General features: G+C 40.5%; 2 protein-coding genes and 1 gene segment (V, D, J or C); all 3 read left to right on the top strand.

The window, feature by feature from the left end:
• Positions 1 to 21,293, top strand: part of LOC308682903 (Ig kappa chain V region 4135-like) — a 1,009,768-nt gene that overhangs the window by 640,788 nt on the left and 347,687 nt on the right.
• On the top strand, positions 3,645 to 5,058 carry nog2 (noggin 2). The gene has a single exon (XM_081352470.1). The coding sequence runs from the start codon at positions 4,346 to 4,348 to the stop codon at positions 4,979 to 4,981; it is 636 nt and encodes a 211-aa protein (XP_081208596.1). The 5' UTR covers positions 3,645 to 4,345; the 3' UTR covers positions 4,982 to 5,058.
• ntn2 (netrin 2) overlaps positions 14,674 to 21,293 on the top strand; it is a 28,146-nt gene continuing 21,526 nt past the window's right edge. Inside the window, exons 1-2 of the mRNA XM_081353129.1 lie at positions 14,674 to 14,835; positions 16,218 to 16,243. The gene's annotated coding sequence lies outside the window, so the exon portion shown is untranslated. The remainder of the gene's footprint in view (positions 14,836 to 16,217; positions 16,244 to 21,293) is intronic.

Below are 21,293 nucleotides of genomic sequence, written 5' to 3'. Positions count from 1 at the left end.
CATTGATGGAAGTAAATGTTGATGGAAGATCTTGTGATGTCAATGCAAGAGTCCAGCACTCTGTAAAGTCTCCTCCAGCACATCCCAAACACTTTCAATGAATTTAAGCTCTGGATTCATGAGAGAAAATGATTTTCACAACCATTCTTTCACAATCTGAGCCTGATGAATCTGGACATTGTCCTCCTGGAATATGAACATGATGTTCTTCATACATGATTGTTTCAGAAATGAAAAGCTACACTCCATCAGTTAGAGTTAGAAGAACTGTTGCCAAACATATAACATGTTAGAAACATAATATTCACTGCAATAATGATCCAATCATAGACTCTTTTGTCTATTTAAATCCAAACAGTGGCTTTTTTTTTGTCCCGGCAGTGTATATACACTACAAAGTTTGTGGAGTTGGTAAGAATCTTTAATGTACTGTAAGAAGTTTCTTCTTACAGAATGATTTTATCAGCTCTGAAATGTCATGGCAATTGTTCATTTGACGTATTGATCCAATGATTTGATAGTGTTTCAAGTAAAGCTAATCTGCGATGTGTTGTGTAGCGTGTGCTCTAGCACAAAACAACAAAATATGAGTATTTAAATGTGAGCTGGGTGACAAACTTCAATATTGCATTGTGTGCAAAGTGAGCCAACATGCCAAATATATTCGAAAATGTGATTAGATTAGAAGTACGTTTTGTTTTGCAAGTGCGTTTTGGGTTACGGAGTGGTTAGCTGGCGGAAAGCTCAAATAAATGCAAGATAGTCGTATTCAAGCTTTTAAATGCTTATTTCTTTTTCATGTTAATTGGATGAATTCAGGTCCAGCCCTTTCAACCCCGGTCGACTGAAGCGTTTACATGAAGTCTTTCCAATCCGATTGAGCCGTCAAACTGATTATTTGGGCACACGCAGCTCCTCGCACATCAACCGTACGCATTTGGCCTCTGAGACGGGCTGAGTTACATTTACAGCAATATCTTGCGGTTATTATGAATCTGGCTCCAGGAATGTGATGTCATCCCGCCCCCCTCGCATTGGGAATGCCCTCTCCCTGGGTCTCTTCCTTTTCCCAGCTCTCTGTCCCAGCAGGATATTTTCTCGCATTCATTTTAATTTTAGGCAACATGAATGAGGTTAATCAAGCTGGAATGCAGTGAAGTCACACACACACTGACCGCATCCCAATTAAATGAGGCCGAGAGATCATTATTGACCTCCTGCCCACCCCCTCTTCCACTTTTCTTTTCTTCCTGTGTCTTCTCCTCCCCTTTCTGTGCGACACGTTAGGCCTGAATAGAAGAGTAGAGTTGTGTTGTGCTGGAGTTGTGCGCTCAGTCTCTCACACACACACATTTAGAGGGAAGCGTCCCCATGCTGTGTCACTGAAAACCCTCACAGTCTGAGCTGTCAATCAAACGCCGTTGCTCCCATATGCTGGACGTAAGGTATGACTTCATCCCGCGGTACCAACTCACGAAGATATTTCTTATCGGACCGGCCCAAACACTCGTTTACATCGAGCACTTCATCACTGCATCGCGATAAACACGCGCCACCGGCCTCCATCGCTGTCGCCACAGAGATTCGTCAATTTAATGCTGTTTACAAGGCTTACAGTGAAAGCTTCAGAAAGAATAAAGAGTAAATCTTCAAACAGGCAGCGCTAAACGAGCCCAGATTCCCAGCATCTGCTTCCAGTTAGAGACACTGAGCCAGAGAAACACTGAGAGAAACAGAGACCGAGAGATGAGTGACAACTCGCTTGTTTACTCTGACTGAACGACACAGTTACTTTGAGCATCAAATGAGCCTAAATGAATTAATGATATTCACGTTAGATATTTACGATTATTGGACATTAAGCAATTGATCACGAGTCAACAATGTTATAGGCTAGCTACACTATATAGCCTATCATCTGTATGTCTATGTCTCTATCCATCCATGTCATCTGTCTGTCTATGTGTCTATCTGTCCATCCATCGTTCTAGTTCTGTCTCTAGATACGCAGTATTTGAAGGTCTATATGGGTCTATCTTTATTATTTTAGATCTTGAATCATTTTTTAAGTGAATTCTGCCATACGTCTGTTGAGATACTGCCAGATTAAAAGTGTTTTGATGCAGTTGAGATGTATTCTTGATCATATTTTTTTTTAAATCAAACTATGGGAATTAGTTTGCAAGAATGAAACTGATGGACCTGATTGGGTTTAGCTACGTCGTTTTTTTTATTTAACACTTTACAATAACATTCATTAAAGCTCATTCGTTCAATATGAAAATACTTTAACTAAAATTCCAAGGACATGTTTAGCTGTTTGAATGTTCCTGATGGTGTGTTAGTGCAGCGCGTTTATATACTGTCTATGGTGCAGCGTCAGTGCGCCGCTCTTGTTAGCGCCCTCTAGCGGTCAATATGCGCCGTGACCCCGGCAGCTGAACCACAGAACCACAGAACCGCAGCCAGACAGTCTGCTGCCACCGACACACACATCCACACATCCACAGACTGCTGGGGCCCTGCTTTACATGCCTCACACTCCTCACACTCCTCATGTCATGAAGCCCACAGCTCACAGAGGGAGATCCCTCCAGCCTCTGCAATCACCACAGACATTTCAAATAACACGCTCATTAAGAACATCCAGCAATAATATCACATCTTTTGAGCATTATTAAATAGTTATTAAATAATGCTCAAGTTTAATGAAGAATTAATAAATATTTTGACATTTTTTATATTGTTAACGACTAGTTATTGTAAAGTTTTACACGTGCGTTTTTCGTGCACAATTGAATTGTGGAGATTTGAACGTTGACTCGTGTTCACCTGAGAGCTGCTCGGCTTCTGGATGATGATAGTGATGGTGGTGCTGAATTTTTTTTCTTGTCGTTTGGACGCCAGGCACCGTGAGAGGTGACACGTCCCGCTATGTGGCCTGTTGAAACACTTAATTGTGGCCGTTTATTTGGTGACCCCGAGAGTTCATGCGCGTTGGTTTCTGCCGGTGGCAAGAGCAAAGGTCGAAGCCGAATCCACAAACCAGAGGCGCTTTAATGGACCAATTATTGGATTCCTAAGCACTTCACTTTGTTTTTCTTTTTCCTTGGGAAAAGTGATGTTGCCTGTGTGTGTGTGTGGCACAACTAGCCATGTCAGACTACTAAAAAAATGGCTTTATTAGAGGAAAGAAAAGCATTAAAATAATTATCCTTTAAATAAATACACAATATGCATCATGCTAATATGTGCCAAAGCCCCAGATGACCGATGCATCCAGCACAGAGTGTAATTTGAATGTGGTATGAATGAATTATAAGGTTTCCACTTGAACATTATTTGTGCAAGACCATCATAATAGGTGGGTTAAGTGTCACGGAATGTGCAAGATATGGAAAATCCCAAATGTGTGTTTTCTGGTTGCTGTTCTGTAACAGCCTGTGATAAATCTAGAGCTGTTGTGGTGTGTGTGTGTGTGTTCTGCTGTCAGTCAGAGTGAGGGTTCTTGGTGAGCTGGCCCCGCGCACACACACACGCGCGCGCTCTTGGAGTTGAGGGGGGAGGGAATGGGAGGGGATATTTAACTTGGGAAAGAGAGGCGTTCTCCTCCAGACGCGCTCATTCTCCTCTGTCCCAGATCAGGACCAGGCGAGTTTTCGGACGGATTTCTGACACCGCGGGGGATATGAAGAACATGCAGCAGATATTCGCGGGAACGCGTGACGTGTAAAGGACTGCTCGGAACTGTCAAGAGTCTGGTTTTATACGGGACTAACGCCGAACATGTTCTAGACGCGGGTTGAGGTTCTGATTGCGCGCGGAGTTCTGCAGGATCTGCCCGCTCTGAGGAGAGACTGAGCGGCTCTCGTCCCGGGTCAGCAGCGCCGGTTCGGCGGGACGGACTGGAGCCTGTGCGCTCAGAGAGAGAGAGGGAGAGAGAGAGAGCGAGAGCGTAAAAATAACATTGGCTAAGACGCGCTCCATTCCGCGGGCGCGCTGACATTTCAAACGCCAGTTTGGGTGGCACCCGGCAACAAAACCCGAGCAGGCTGTAGAAACGGTGCCATCCCATCCTATCCCGTTGCCATGGTGACACGCCAACAGCTTCGCTAGAGGAAAGTCCGATGAGGATACGCTTTTGAACCTTTCGCACTTGGCACGCCTCACCTGAGCGAGTATCCCTGTGAAAGAAAGAAGAAAAAAAAAAAAAAAAACAGCCCATGTCATTCCGGGCCACGCGGCCGTCTATTAAAAGATCTCGCTCGTGCTGTCGCTCGGACTATTTATGCACGAGGGCGCAGTGAGGGCCAACTCCACTCCATAGACACACAGAAGACAAGTCATGGGCAGCATCACCCGCGCGCTCCCGCTACTACTGCTGCTCCTGTGCGCGCACGGCACCGCGGCCCAGCACTACCTGCGCCTGAGGCCCTCGCCCAGCGAACACCTGCCCGTCCCGGACCTCATCGAGGAGCCCGACCCGGAGTACGACCCGCGTGAGCAGGACCTCTCTGAGAAGACGCTGCGCAAGAAGCTGGGGAGCCACTTCGACCCCAACTTCATGTCCATCCACCTGCCCGCGCAGCTGAACACCAGCGCGCCCCCGGAGCTCCCGCGCATGCCCATACCGCCCGAGCTCAAGAAGCTGGACCTCGCGGAGACGCCGTACGGCAGGCGCGTCAAGCTGGGCAAGAAGGCGCGGAGGAAGTTCCTGCAGTGGCTGTGGATGTACACGCACTGCCCGGTTTTGTACACTTGGAAGGACCTGGGCGCGCGCTTCTGGCCGCGCTACATCAAGGAGGGGAACTGCTTCAGCGAGCGCTCGTGCTCCTTCCCCGAGGGCATGTCCTGCAAGCCGGTCAAGTCGGTGACCAAGACCTTCCTGCGCTGGTACTGCCAGGGGTTCCTGAGACAGAAGTTCTGCACGTGGATACCGGTGCAGTACCCGATCATCTCCGAGTGCAAGTGCTCGTGCTGAGCAGCGAGAGGGAGGGTGGATCGATTCTCAATGATTGCACTGTTTACCCACGGACAGGGATGTGTGGCGCCACATAGCGAATCTATTTTTTTAAATATATATATATGTATGTATGTATATATATATATATATATATATATATATATATATATATATATATATATATATATATATATATATATATATATATATAGCTTTTTAATTCAAAGTATATGACATATATGTACATATTTAAGTCAAGGGAAGAAGACGAAGAAGAATGCAGCTATTTTTATTAAAGGATCAGGACCATATATTCTCACGAGGAGCACTTCAGCTCGTGGTTATTTTTATGAAATTATTGCGAAGACGCAAGAGAGAACTTCACTTTCCTCACTGAACTCTATTTATAGAGACTGAAGAAGAACACCACGTTGATGCCTAGAAGTTTTGTACAAATATTAATATCAATAATGAAGATTTAAAAAAAAACAAAGAGTCTGGGCTGAAAATTATACACGTGAACTCAGCCTTTTCTTTCTTTTGAAAATCATAGTATTTTAGTAAAAAAAAACAAAAACAAATGTGTACGTTTTATTTATTGTTTTAACTGTTGTGAGTATGTATAGATAAAGAGAAGAGAATAGAATATACCAGAAATTCTACTTGAAAACTTCTAAAAATGAATTTTAAGAGAATATTAATAATAATAATAATAATAAACATGTCAATGTAAATGCCATGGTTTTAGCAATAAAATCTGTTAAACTTGGACTGAGTGTGAAGGATCTGAGAAATGAAAAATACTGAATGATGCATATGTTGCAGAATGAATGCAGGTCGTTCTCTCCTGTGCCGTTCCTGCTCTTAGAACGCTGTGGAAATACTCCAACGCTGTGCGTAAAAGCGCGCTGATGTTAACACAGCGCTAAAATATGATGCAGCCATTTTCAAACACTGTCATTGGTGAAATAGAGCAGGGAGAGCCAGCAGCTCCTGGCGTACAGCTTCTGGAAAGGGGAAGAGGGGGAAGAGAGGAGGAGGAGTGGGGGTGGTGGTGGTGGTGGGGGGGAGTCTGAGAGACAGAAATCTGAGCCCGATTCTTGTCCAAAAGTCTCGGCGTGAGAAACACTGCAACCCCTCTACAATGACTGTGAACTGATGCTGACGGTACCAGACTGTTAATTAGTCAGCAAACACACTGTCTGCGAGTTCAAGAGATGCGAGACTCGTAAAAACGCGACTTCACGCGCACAGCGGCTCTCCGTGTTCCCGAGACGCGCGCCTGTCACTGCGAGGGAAAGTGCGTGTTATTGCTGAGGTTATTGTGACAGATACACTGCTGCTGCTGTGTTTTGGCGCAGGGTGGGGGCAGTTGTCAGCTCTGTTTCTTGATGATGTCTAGAGCTTTTTGGAGGAGGCTGAGAGAGAGAGAGAGTGTGTGTGTGTGTGTGTGTGTGTGTGTATGTGTGTGACGCGCCGGCGCCACTCGGCCGCGCACTCTGGCGAGCGCAGAATAGATTGAACAGTAACCCTTTCAGCCTGTGTGTGTGAAAGCCAATCCCCGACAAACTAGCCCTCAAAACACACAGCCGTCAGACTGGCGGAGCACTTCAGCCTTCTGTGAGGGGGGGTGTATTCATCATTAAAAATATGACCCAAGCTGGAGTGAATCAGGGAGTTCTTTGAGACCAAAGTTAAACACAATGTTTTCTGTCCTTGGCAGAGGCCAATGAGATACCAAATGGAGTAAATGCTCTAATGTGCAGTGTGTGTGCATGGAGACTGCGCTCGGGAAACAAAAGCAAAACAACTCACTTATCTGGATGAATTACAGTTAAGAACCGATGTAGAAATGTAATAATCGATCATCTGCGTGACTCTAAATAGTGCTGCGATGGGGAAAGCTTGTGATTTGGATTTGTTAGATGTTTTGGTGTAGTGTGTGTGTGTGTGTGTGTGTGTGTGTGTGTGTGTGTGTGTGTGTGTGTGTGTGTGTGTGTGTGTGTGTGTGTGTGTGACGAAACGCTTCCATTAGTCTTGTGGGTGACATTCATACTGTGCTTTGGGGACCACCAACAGTTGCCTTAACTCATGTGTGTGTGTGTGTGTGTGTGTGTGTGTGTGTGTGTGTGTGTGTGTGTGTGTGTGGTTACTACAGTCTGTGTGAGTCAAAGCATATGCATGTGTTTGAGTTCCGAATCCCAAAATCTGCTTCTTTTTAATAGTCAGTTCAAGTGATATTATTCCTCATAATCTGCTCTAATAAAACAGCTTCCCGATGCAGAGCTGAGAGTGTTGCACATGTCTGCATCTTTATTTCCACATCCGAGACTTGAGAACTTCAGTTATCAGCGTGATTTGGAACATGGTAAATAACATCTGAATCTCAATAAGATTTGAATCTGAACCCATCAAAGTGAATTCATATTTTGCTGGTCGGAGCAAACAAATGCAAACATGCATATGAGTATTTACAACATTTAGTTTTCCATGAGCTCACAGCATCACAGTGAGTGTTGACTCATTGTGGCCTCAAAAAAGTCATTAAAATCACACTTAAGTTCACTCTCAGAGAAACGTGAACCTTGTTAGGTTTATAGTAGAACAACATGTTATACTCTATGGTACTAATATGCACCTTTAGGACTTGATCAGGAATAAAGTTGTCTAGCTGTTTTACCTCTAGTCATTCAAAATAATAAAATAAAAATGCACAATCAATTTGCAAGCAAAATGACAGATGCGAAATAGTGCGTCCACACTTCCCTACTGTAGTAGGCGAAACACAGTATGTGACGAGAGCAGTGTCTGAATTTACAGAGCTCATTAAAGTGTAGGGAAAAAGTCCCCGGATGATCATCTTCTTCCGGTGAGATCCTGAAGTGTGATACGATGGACACTTTACTATCCCATGAGGCCACAGGAGAGGATCTGTGTATACAGTGAAGCGACAAACTGACATTTATACGCAATCATACTACACTCTTAGCAGTCGTGATTATTATTTATCAAGAGAGTGTGTGATTTCGGACGCGGTCGTGGTGTTATAGTAATGTTAGTGGAATATGTCATGTGATTCACTACACCTGCGGTTCCTCTGAACTTCAGGAGAAATGACTTCATTCAGCCAGTAAAACCACAGAAACACCAGCTGACACTTCAACAGCACTCAACAAATATCTCAGACTAATTGAAATGCTTTTTACTCAGACATTGCTAGTAAATTCCAATGAATAAGTATGACGAAACGCAAGTAACATTGAATTAAATATAAAGACTTTTATAAAGACTTATTGAACTGATCTGAATCAACACTGAGCTGATTTCAGTTTAATGATGACTGAGTTGCTTTACAGCACAATTGAATCGTTATTTTCCTGTTTATCACTGTAAAGCTGCTTTGAAACAATCTGTGTTGGATAAAGCGCTATAGAAATAAAGGTGACTTGACTAGCATTTGGTAGACGTTCTACTAAGTAACTTTGCAACTACATGTCAACTAACTCTCATGTCTTCAGGTTAGTAGAATAAGTCGACATGTAGTTGCAAAGTTACTGAATGTCTGAAGTGGACCACTGAAATTAAGTGTTTCCTATTTCCTTATGATGAATGATGAAGAAAAGAGACATCAGCAATTCAGACAAGCAGATGATATTGATCTCGTTAAGTGTCTAAATAAACACTTATTTCAGGACATCAGGTGTGTCTGAGACAGGTGTCAATCAAAGCTTTATTCACAACATTACAATATTGACAAAGCATTTAAGTACTTAATCAGCCATGTGTTGGAAGTGACAGATAAACGGATGCTGGACAGGCAGATCCACTCGAGATGTAATGAGGACTGAGAGTCAAGACGACGCGAGATTCCAGGAAGGAGTGTGTGATTTCTGCAGAGAAGCACGACACACTCCTGCAGTGTTTACTGAGGAACGGACGGGCATGTCTTAATGCTGTAGTGCGGAAACCCAAGATCTGATGTCCAAGGAGAGAATTCAGACGATCCAGGGAACCTATTGTGGGAGTCAGGAGTAGAACTGACAGATTCCTGAAGAACTCCAACAATTAAACAAAGCTTACACTACCATTCTGAGGTTTGGGGTCAGTAAACTACTACTATACACCAAAGATGCATCAAAAGTGACATTAAAGACATTATGTTAATGCTACTGTACTCTTGCTGTTCCTTTGGACTTTCTACTCATCAAAAATAATCACATAATAATACTTCACAATATTACTGCTTTTACTATATTGCTGTTAAAATAAACGCAGCCTTATTTCAAAAACATTATATCTGCAAATGTAAATCCTCCTATAAAGGATTCCTGTATATTCTAAAGCTGTGTTGTTTGTATGGATGCTCATATATCTGTCACTTTCCATAAATAGGGTCCAAAATGTGGCCTAATGGTTTTAAAAATGGGATTTGTGCATCTAATGCTTCACAATTAAGTGTTCCCTATGAAGTGCTATCTTCTCTCAGCACTTTGATGGTTCTTTATTTCCCTGTCTTTGGCAGTTTCATGAGCTCTCCATGACGAGTAGCATCATGCATAATTCATAATTCTGACTCAAACGTACCTTGAACGGTTAAAATGTTTCATTTGCTCTTGATTCATCAAGTTTATTGGTTGTCATAGTGGCCGTCTGTTTCCTTTATGGGTCATTGGTAATTAGTCATTAGTTTGTATGCATGCATAGATCATGTTCTGCTTCATGAAGAGAATATTTAACATGCTGCACTGCCCCCTACTGGCGAACCTGGATAAAGAAATAATAAACGCTAGAAGTTGTCACTGTATTTATGTTAAACTATACGATTCATGAGATGTGACAGAATCACGTTATTAAACAGAATATTCAGGTCTATATCAAAGGCCACACACCTACAGTACATCATCCCGATAATAAGTTGTTGTTTTAAGGAATTTAAAGTTTAAAATGAAAGCTTAATAATTTCGACACTCTCTGTCCATCACATTAACACACACAATGAGTGTATTTGTACCGGTAGAGCATGAGACTGGAATCTTTCCTCATCTTTTTTTCCATATCTCACAGACATGTGGCTTATAGATGCACAGGTGTCGTCATCACATGCCAGTCTCGTCTCCTCCATTCCTGACACTGCTGGAGTGAATCAGGATCAGTGTGAGAAGCTCATGTGTTGGCCTGTGGATGTGAAGCAGGTTTGACAGCTCACAATTTCATGCACTGTGTCTACTGTACATTCTAAATATATTTATTTATGTCACTATTTTTAGAACTTTCATACTCGGTTTCCACTTGTATATTGCATATATTTCTATATAGGTGTCATTTTTTGCAAGTGTACACATATGTTTTTAGACACATATGTTAACAAATATTAAACATTTTCAATGTTATTGCTCTGGAAAAAGAAAGATATTTTTAATGCATGTTGGGTCTAGTGGGGTATGTTGTAACAAACATACCCCACATAAAACATATATATATATATATATATATATATATATATATGGTAACACTTTATTTAAACTAACCCTAAATCAACCCCTATTCCTAAGTACATGTAGTTAATTATTATTACTCAGTACTTAAATGTATAATTACACTGCAACACAGACACCTTAAAATAAACCGCGTGTGTGTGTGTATGAGAGAGAGAGAGAGTGGATTTTTTTATATGAACTGTAAGTTTGTCATATTGTAATGGATTTTCAGCAGTTGATAAACAGTATAAAAAGTTCTAAAAAGAAAAAAGTAAACAATCTATCAATCAGTTGTACAATAAATTGCATTGTAATTAATGAATTGGATATAATTCTAAACCTAACACGTGACACTTTCTGTGAACATATTTCAAGGTTTCAGTTCAAATCTGCCATCATTAGTGACTTCTGTCCTCATGCATGTCAGAGTGGTTTTAGCTGGTTATGCAACACATTTTATAAAGTTATAAATATGTACATTTAGTTTGAGGAACAGAATGATTTATGACTGTAGGTGTTTGAGACCAGTAAATGAGCTGGTTCATCATATAGAACCTTGAATCTTCCTCTTGTGTCAATAAACCCCTCTGTAATTTAGATAAATATCTCACTGCTCTGGTGTTAACACTTTTACTGCTGCAGAATGACTATCCCCCTCCCACATGATAATGAAAGGTTAACACACTCATGAATGACTCAGTCTTGAAGTGTAAGAATGCTAGACAGACAGCAGGGGGCGCCATTGACTCACAAATTTCTTCTACACAGGTTCCACACTGTCCTCTCACACACACACACACACACAGACACACTCCTGTGAGTGGGGTTTCTGTAGATGGCACAGACAGATCGTCCTGAAAGGTTTGTGTGAGTGTGTGAAGTGCTTGTGTGGGGCAGGAGGAGACGGCTCTTTTATTTCTTGACCTCTCACACATGTGACACACTCATCAGAGTAAAACGCCACTGAACGGTGCCATAAATACCACAGGAATGTTGAGAAGCTTACACAGGCCTGAGAAACTCCCACACACGTCAACACACACACACATGGACGCTATTCATTGAGAAATTACTTTATTTTTCGGCACATTAGGAAAAATATTTGGATTTTTGCTGTTGCCACATGCGTGATCCTAAATCTTTTGAGTCTGTGATCCGCACCAGTGGTACCAGTCCCCCTAAACCAACCGCACAAACCAGTTTGCCATGCAGTGACGTTAAAAAGCATTCAGCAATTGTGTGTCGGCATGAAAGCATGTGAGAGTTTCCCCACTCATCAACACAAAATTAAATATAAAACAAAGTATATGATTAAGTCAATTCCCCAGATGTTCGGCTGGACTGGGCTCTCCACTTCAGTGTGGTTTTGGCTGTGTGTTTTAGTTTACTGTTGTGTTGAAAGGAGAATCATCCTCCCGCTCCCAGAGCTCGACACGTTCTCCTCCAGGAGCCTTTTTTTTCTCTCTTCCCCAGTTCCAATCATTTTTTCTTCAAGTTTTCCAGTCTGTGCCGCAGAGCAATATCAACACGAGCGTGATGCTTCACTGCAGGAATGGTGTTGTCTGAGGTTTGTGTTGCAGAAAATGAAAAATAGTTCAGCTTTAGGCTGATCAGATGATTGTCTCGCATCCAGCGGGGAACTTTCTGCTGCCTTTCTTTGCAAGCCAGATTTATTAAAGGAATAATTCAACCCCCAAATAAAAGTCATTCCGTACATCTGATTTTCATTCTTCCGTCAAACACAAGAAAATGTTCGACAGAAAATCTCTAAACTGCTATTTTCCATAAAGTTAAATCATGTCATTATCATCTGAGAATATTCCCCTCCACAGCTTTCCAGTCTGATTTGTGCTTCACGATTATATTAGTAGACCCACAAAACCAATGACTTTAGGCATCATTGATGATCTCGATGCCTCTAATATAAGATGGAAAACTCGGCCAGATATCTTCAGTCTTCCTCAGAAGAAAGAACATCATACAGGTTTGGAACGTCATGAGGGAGAGCAAGTGATGCCAGGATTTTCATCAATTGGTGAAATATTTGCTAGCATTTAAACAGTTCACAACACGTCCTGCGCACACACTCGGATCTGGAGGATGGCCAGCTCTGGGCAGAACTGTAGCTGTTCCACGTCTTTTTAATGATGTTCTTTTCAGTGCTTTGAGGTGGTGGTGGGATCACGGTGTGGAAAATTCCCGGGATAGGATTTTTCAGAAGACTGTCTTGATCAGTTTAGAATGTTCTCGTGATGAACGTTTCCTTGGAAGATGCGCAGTATAATGTTAAATGTCTTAAATGTGCAGTCGTTTAGTAACCTGACGAGAAGAGTGTGTTGCTTTATAGGGAATTCGAGAGTATGAAAACAAGATCTTTCTTAGAGAACTTTGATGAAACACAATAAAAGTTGTTTTAATAAGCACTGTCTCTTTTATTAATTTATAGATATTATCACCTATTTGGGTTTCCAACACTATTATAGAGAAGCCCTCGTTAAAGGATCTTGATCACGTGAGGTGCGATTCGTCCTCATGTGTTTTAGGTTCAGTTCTGGAATTCTGTGATGCATCACGCTTTCCTACTCGGACGGTGCGGGATGATTATAATAATTGATCTGTTTGGGACAAACACACACACACACACACTGCATCTGCATTGAGTTTGTTCCGTGTTCTCATTACGCGCTCCATCTGGATTCCTCATCTCACACACACGCCGATTGTTTCCGATGATTTACCGGAATCAAAGACTCTGGAATGACTCCATGAGATAGTATCGTGGAATAAATAAACATTAGTGTGGCAATTGAGCGCCGGAACATCAGCAGAGCACTAACGCGCATGCGCAAAGCAGCCAGAGGGCGCGAGTGATTGGAGTCTGACCTCCTCACCCGCTACACCCCCTTCACAACCCACAGCAAGAGGTCGAGCGGTCTTAGCAAAAGTTACTAGTTATAGGGCTTAGCTGTTTCTCAAGGATTTAAAACGTCTCAGTATTAAAGGGACCGTTCACCCAGAAATGAAAATTCTGTCATCATTTACTGATCCACAAGTTGTTCCAAACCTGTATTCATTTCTTTGTTCTGCTGAACGCAAAAGAAGATATTTTGGGTAACCAAACGGTTGATGGGACCCATTGACTTCCATAGTATTAAAAAAAAATACAGTGGAATTAGTCAGTGGGGTCCATAAACTTTTTAGTCACCGACATTCTTCAAAATATCTTCTTTTGTGTTCATACAGGTTTGAAACAAGTTTGTGGATAAGTAAATTATGACAGAATTAAACATTTTGGGTGAGCTATCCCATGTTAGATTACAATTTATTTTCACTAGTTGAAAAACGGCGCTATCGTAAGTCTGAGGAGGTGAGTAGCTACTATAGGTTTTCATATCACTAATATATATATAAAAACGTTTTGTTTAAAAGATAATTAACGGTTAGACTGTGAATGTACAGCCAAAGTAGTGTATAATAAAGCGCGAGACGAACCTCACAGACCGCGCCTCGAAAATGACATTTGTATTCACGTGTAATATTTCACAGATTCTCTATAAAGCCGAAATTCCACACCCTAAAAGTCTAAGTATAATTCTCATAGCGCTAGACCCCCGACCACACACGGCGTCTCCAAAGCAAGTTACCTACCTAGACAGCATCATAGTGTCATTCATGTGTGTTACAGGCGCGTAACGGAGTCGACAGGCGCATCTGGAGATGCTAATATTGCAGCTCTTGTAAGATAAATTGCTTGTTTATCATTTGTAAGTCGCTATTATCAAGCGTTTGCTAAAAATACATGCGAAACAAAAATGCTGTCTGCCACTATGATGCTCAAAAAAATGCAGTACGCGACTCCGCCAGATGTAAGACCCACGACCACCCACTGGACGCGTCTGAAAACAAAGCGAGTTGCTGCTAAGACAGCATTTTTGTGGCATAATTGGCGCGCGTGAATCCACAGAATCCTGTGTGCTCATTTGACGGGCAAAGATATTACACTATTACCCAAAACACCACGCGCCGCCGCATATGATGCCCAAAAATGCCGTCTAGGTAGGCGGCTTACTAGGGTTTGAAACAGAGCCTCCCTCTCTAATACAGTTTGTGTCTGGAATTGTGTGTGTTTGAGGGGGGCTCAGTCGAGTTTCTCACCTTGGCTCTCTCTCCGTCACCCCTCCTCTCTCTCTCTCTCCCTCTCCCTCTCTCTCTCTCAGTGCGCGAGCGTGTGTCAGTGTGTGTCTGTCTCATGAACGGAACTGACCGCTGCTGGATCTGTGAGTAACATTCATTCACCAACAGACAACGGGACTAAACCAATCGATCTGGATTTATTTCCCCACACACCCGCTCTTGAATGAGGTTTAGAGGTTCAGACGGGATTCACAGATTCAGGTGAGTTATCAAAACACTTCAAGTGCATCTTGCATTTTGCAATCATAATTGGAGATATAGCATCATATAGTATAGTTAAGCATGTGATTTGTTAAGTCAGGTGAGTGAGAGCTTTTCAGATCACAACCAGCTCATCTAATTACATTGAATGCATTACATTATGAAAATTCAGCTTGGTTACCATTGTTCCCCATACATACTATAAACGAGTGATTGTTACTACAGTAAATCTTTGTTGGTGTGATATTAATATAAAAGCTTTGAATGAATTTCAAATGCAGTGAATGATATTTAATCAGCCAGTGTTCATTAAGTGTGTTCTGTTGTATCTATATAGTTATGAATAATATTGATTAAACAATAACGAGGGCGGCACTGTGCACTGCTCATATTCTCTGACAGGTGAGCGAGAACTTTTCTCTTTTTTAATGGTGATTTAACAGAGCGCTCCAAACTGGGTTTCCTTCCCGGTCCACGAGCGATGCCAAGCAAAGCAACTCTACACGAGTCTTCTTAGGTATGCGTGACACCGTCAAGATTTCTGCTTCCCCTGATGGACGTGGCACACACACGTTTGTGTGTGTGTTTGTGTGGATTCCTGTGATTTTATTGCAGTGAAGCCCCTCTCTGGTTTCCCTGAGGTCACAGATGAACTGTAGAGTTAAACTTTGGGAAAAACATTTACGCCAGCTCAGTTTACTGATCCTGCCCACTGCTGGCCCAGAAGAAAAGGGGAAAAAATCAGACGTTTCAAGAGCTGTCAAAACGAAAGGCTCTGTGTTTACTAGTAAAGTCAAAGGTGTAGCAAACCGTGTGTTGGTTTGATTCTTGACCTACTTACTACCAAAAACCATCTAAACTCTGTCATCGTGTACTCATCCTCATGTTGTATGAGTTTCTTCTCCTGTGGAACACAAAAGGAGATATTTAGCACAATGTTTATGCTCCTCTTTTCCATACAATGAATCAAATCTACGAAAAGCACCGTAAAAAAAAGTCTTCTGAAGCTTTACGAGAGGAACAGACTAAAATTGAAGTTATTTTTTCACTGAAAAGCTTCCCTACTGTCATAGCTCTTAAATCTTATTTGTATTTGCGCATATTTAAATGTTTATGAAAGTGATGCTGAATACCATCAGTTCTCACAGATCATGTGACGGATGTTAAAATGTTTTGAAAAAGATGGAATATTTCCTTAAGTGTCTGTTTCCTCACAAAAAAAACCTGTCATTTTATTTCAGAAGACTTGGTCGAGTAGACTACTTTATTATATTGTTTTTTGTCCGTTTCGTAGTTCCACTTCCCCTGGTCACCATATGCGTTCATTGTATGAAAAGAGCAGCTTGTACATTCTCCTAAACGTCTCCTTTTGTATCCCACAGAAGGACGAAATTCCCACGATATGAGGGTGAGTAAATTCAAAATTTCTATTTTTGGGTGAACTATTTCTTTAATTCGCACACATCATACTCTTCTGTGACGATGCACTGAATGCATATGATGTGTGCCATGTGTGATTTTGGGTCCCACTCCCGTTTTCGCGTTATGTTCCTGTTCTCCTGCATTTTAAGACATAATTGGGCCGTATTTTCAGCGCTGGGCAACATTAGAGCGTTTTTCAACTTCAGTGAAAGGTTTGGATCTGACACAGCCTTGGCTCGGTCCACCTTAGCAGCTAAAGTCAACATGGCCTATATTTCACTCTCCTCCTCTTCCAGCACAGGAAGCTTCATCTGTGTGTTTGTGTGTGTGTGTGTGTGTGTGTGTGCGCATGACACCCTTTTCTCTTTTGTCGCCAACAAAAAAAGCCCCTCCACTAACTTTAACTGCTTTACTGGACTTACCTCTTAAAAGTGTCGTATCATGAATCAAATGATGATCTTTCAAGATAAAAGAGTTTGATGTACTTTGAAAACAACTTTTCGAACTTTTAGGAACATTTATTAAAGTGTTGCAAACTTCCAAAACTCTCTAATGTCAGACAGATAAATACATTTGAGCATATGACCATCCATATTGCATAATGTAAAGAGTAAAATGTGGGAAACAGACACATTTAACCACTAAATGACTGTTTTTGGTTTACTTACACTAGAGTGGATCTTAGGATAAAAACATTATTATATTAAATATTTTTGTATGTGTGAAGAATGTGTGATATGACCTCTTTAAGAGTTGTGCATTGCTCCTGCTTTTGTCTGTCTGTTTATGCATGTGATTTTAAGCATGTCAAGAGGTCAGGGGTCATAAAATAGCAGGTGACAGCCGTAAAAGTGTAATTGTGGGAGTGTGTGCGCTTGTAGTTATTCTATGCCGTGCAACTCCTGCGCTGTAACTTTTGGGGTGTGCCTAAACACACACACACACACACACACACACAGAGAGTTCTGTCCAGTCGGAGAGCGGCGTTAAATGATTCAATCTGTTGTAGCCTTGGCACCTTAAGACTTCGTGTGTGTGTGTGTGTGTGTGTGTGTGTGTGTGTGTGTGTGTGTGTGTGTGTGTGTGTATGTGAGCAAGAGTGGTGCACAAAATGTGTTTGTCAGTATTTGAACACTTCATAAAATTATTTGTGGTTTCCCTCCTGAGTTCAAAGCTGGTGATGCCTAGCGGTGCAATTTTTGTTGTCAACTGGAAAAAGATGTGTGTGTGTGTGTGTGTGTGTGTGTGTGTGTGTGTGTGTGTGTGTGTGTGTACTTATGTGTGAGTCTGCATGTTATTTTACACAACACCCATGCATTAAACCCCCAACACCACCCTAAACCACACACATGTTTGCATATATATCTAAATGAGGACATGCCATAGACTTCTATTGTTTTTATATATATATTTTTATATATATATATACCTCTATTGTATTTGGACGTCTCTAAAGAAAGGTTTTGCTAGATTAGTTTTAACGAATCTCTGGCAGAATGTCTGTCCCCAAAGTAAAATTGCAGAACTGTGAAGCAACACATGATGTATTACTGCATAGATTCTCAAAAAAATCTTCTAATTATTTTCAAATCAGCAATCAATGCATGAGCCGGTGGTCATGTGTGTTTCTGTTTCTGTGAGTGTGTGTGTGTGTGTGTGTGGTTAAGGATCAGGTTCTGCTGTTTTAGTAAGGGCTGGGTTTGGTCCGTGTGTGTGAAGGAAGGGTCTGGTCGCAGTGGCTGCATTCTTTTACCAGGCGGATTTCTTTCCACTCGCACATTAGTAGTCATGCATTTTGACTTGCATCAGTTTTGCTTCCCAGATTCCTCAAATAATGTCCTGTTGTTACTTTATTAAGTGATCAAAATGCTCCATTTTCACCTGTTGAACCATACAACAGGTGAAAAACAAATCCTAGGACGGACGCGAGACTCCATAAACACAGCAGAGCAGGTCCATAGTTCTCAACACTAATGTACGTAAAATCAACAGCGATCCTCCATTTTCTGTTGAGTAATTCATGTTGACAGCAAACATGCCTTTCTGTTATATCTTGTTATTGCAATCTTTAAAGGAAAATTGGTATTGAAGAGCGAGAGCGAAGCACACGTGATTGTTCTCGGTTGAGACGCTCTGGATTAGTTTGTCCAGACCGATTTCTCTCCCCCATTACAATCAACATGAACATTCGCAACTCATTTTACTCCCATAATGTGATGTGTTTCCAAATGAAAGAGGATATTCAGGAAGAAAATTGTATCCATCGGGAATTGACTGAGAAGTGGGCGTTTCATTCAGACTGGAGTCAAACCTGAACCGTTATTTTAGTATTATTTATTATTATTATTTATTATTATTTATTTTTTTGTGCTTTTGTCATTTTTATTAGTTTTTTTATTTATTTAAATATGACTATAGTACATTTAATTTATTTTTTACTAGATTTAGTAGAGTTTTAGTTTTATTTCCTGTTTTAGTACTTCTACTTAAACTAAAAATAGAAACGGAAAATATTCATCTATTTTTTGTAGAAAAAAACAAACAGTTTTTCATCTAATATTTATATTTTATTTCACTTAACACATTTTTTTAAATAGTTTTAAATTTAGTTAACAACTATATCCCTGGACCTGAATGTGAGTTTGCTCAAGAAATGTTTAAATATTTACTCGGTTTTTAGTTAACATTATCCATCAGCCTGTACATGCAGCCAAGTTATTATAATCTGACGAAAGATTATAAAGACAGATGTTATCTTTACACTGGGATACAAGACAGTATTTTAGCATGAAAAAAAATTACAATTCACCTTTAAATCTGAAGTGTATTTAGTTGTCATCTGAGCTTGTGCACTTGTGTTATGTGTGTATGTCTCAGTTCTGATAAATGCACACACACACACACACACACACACACGGTGGAGAAACTCAACTCTCCATATTTAGTCATTCTGTAAGAGATGTCCATTCTTCATTATGATGCATCTCTCTCTCTCTCTCTCTCTCTCTCTCTCTCTCTCTCTCTCTCTCTCTCTCTCTCTCTCCCTCTCTCTCTCTCTCTCTGTCTCTCTTATATATATATTTAATCTCTACTTTGACATCCTTTATCTTCAGCCACTATCTATCTTTTCTATCCTCCCACATATCGTCCCTGTCCTCTGTTCTGTCCATATTTGTCCCTCTTTTTGTCTCAAACCTTTCACCTATTTCTGTCTCATGCTCTTGATGTGTGTGTGTGTGAATCAGAGGCATGTGTATTCTTTCCTCCGAATCAGACAGATCCGTCAGTAAATGATGTTGTGGTGTGGACACACACACTGTGTAAACACAAAAAGACCACACAATGAGAATATGTGTGTATACATACAATGGGGAAAACGTCTGAGACCGCACTGACATTATTTTTTTCATTTAATTCTGGAAAATAAGTAAAGTTTTAGGACTTGAAATTGTGGCTTTTCTGTAGCTCAAACAGTCGAGCATATATATATATATATATATATATATATATATATTAGGGCTGTCAAAAGATTAATCGCGATTAATCGCATCCAAAATAAAAGTTTGTGTTTGTGTATGTGTGTGTACTGTGTATAATTTTGTATATATAAATACACACACATGCGTGTGTATATTTAAGAAATATTTGCATACATATACTGTATATATTTATATATAATTTATACATTTTTTATATAAAAATTACACATTTTTCTTAAATATATACAAGCATGTGTGTGTATTTATATATACAAATTTAATTATACACAGTACACACACATATATTATTTAAACACAAACTTATTTTGGATGCGATTAATCGTGATTATATATATATATATATATACACACACACACACACATGTATTTCTGTATGACTAATATATATATTAGATCTAAATAAAAAAGTAATTTTGTTCAAGTTAATATTGTGTAAAATAGCTGTTCATATAAATTTAGCAAACTGAAAAAAGAAAATTATACTCCTTATTTGTATTATATGTAGGCCCCGGGAATATCCTTGATATCGGCATCGGTCAGTTGCTAATTTGTGGGAAAAGTTACATTTTTGCTCCCATTTAAGCACAAAATGATGGAACATTCTCAAATAATGCTGGAGACATTGATCATCAGTTTTTTTTATCACAGTCTCATTGTTTTTTGTCAAATTGTTATGTCGATAACTTAAATTTTTTAACTGAATTAGAAAAGACTGCAAAAAAGAAGCATTTTCAGTAGTGGTCTCAGACCCTTATACGTGTACGTCTGTGTGTTTATGCTAGAGTGATCGAGCGAGGGAGAGAAAGAGAGAGGTGGGGTGAGAGAGTTCGACTGACAGCGTGAGGGTCAAATAATGAGCTTAATTCTCTGTTTGGTGTTTGATGATGTGTGACTGAAGAGATGTGTGTGTGTGTGTGTGTGTGTGTGGAGAGATGTGTGAGTTTAAGGTGGCAGAAACAGAGAAAAAAAGGACCATTTTAGGGCTAGTGTCTTCAAATATCTAACAAATGCTCTACAATTCTCTTCACAAACACACAACTGTCAGGCTTTGTAGCTTCGTAATACTAATGCTATCATTTGCTTGCCCAAAAAGGACACAAAAGCACCATAAAAAATGTAATTAATGTAGTGCACTGTAGCTTTCTTGATTGAGTTGGATGAATTTGTGAACTGAATCAACTGAATCATTGGAAAGATGATTCATGTCTGATTCTCTATGAGCTTGTCAATATTGCCAGTAAACGACACCACATTCCGTTTGTTTCTCACACATAGCTATGGAATGGTTTCAGGAGAATTTCAGGAGTGCTTTTGTACGCTTTTTGATGCCTGACAGCTTCATTGTAGTTGCATGGGAAGAGCATGATGTAGTAACAGCTGTGACGTGAAACCTGTACGAATCTGAGCGTCTCATCTAGTTTTCAGCACAGTAATAATGATGAATTTATCTGGCTTGCGTTTAAATGAAGTATGGTTTTTAACAGAATTCAGCAGATGTGTATAACGTGCTTTTACAGTCATTATTTGAGGGTCCGG

The sequence above is a fragment of the Scardinius erythrophthalmus genome, assembly GCF_964197995.2.
Source record: "Scardinius erythrophthalmus genome assembly, chromosome: 22".
NCBI lineage: Eukaryota > Metazoa > Chordata > Actinopteri > Cypriniformes > Leuciscidae > Scardinius > Scardinius erythrophthalmus.
The sequence above is the reverse complement of the archived record's forward strand: the minus strand, read 5'-3'. Positions and strand labels throughout refer to the sequence as shown.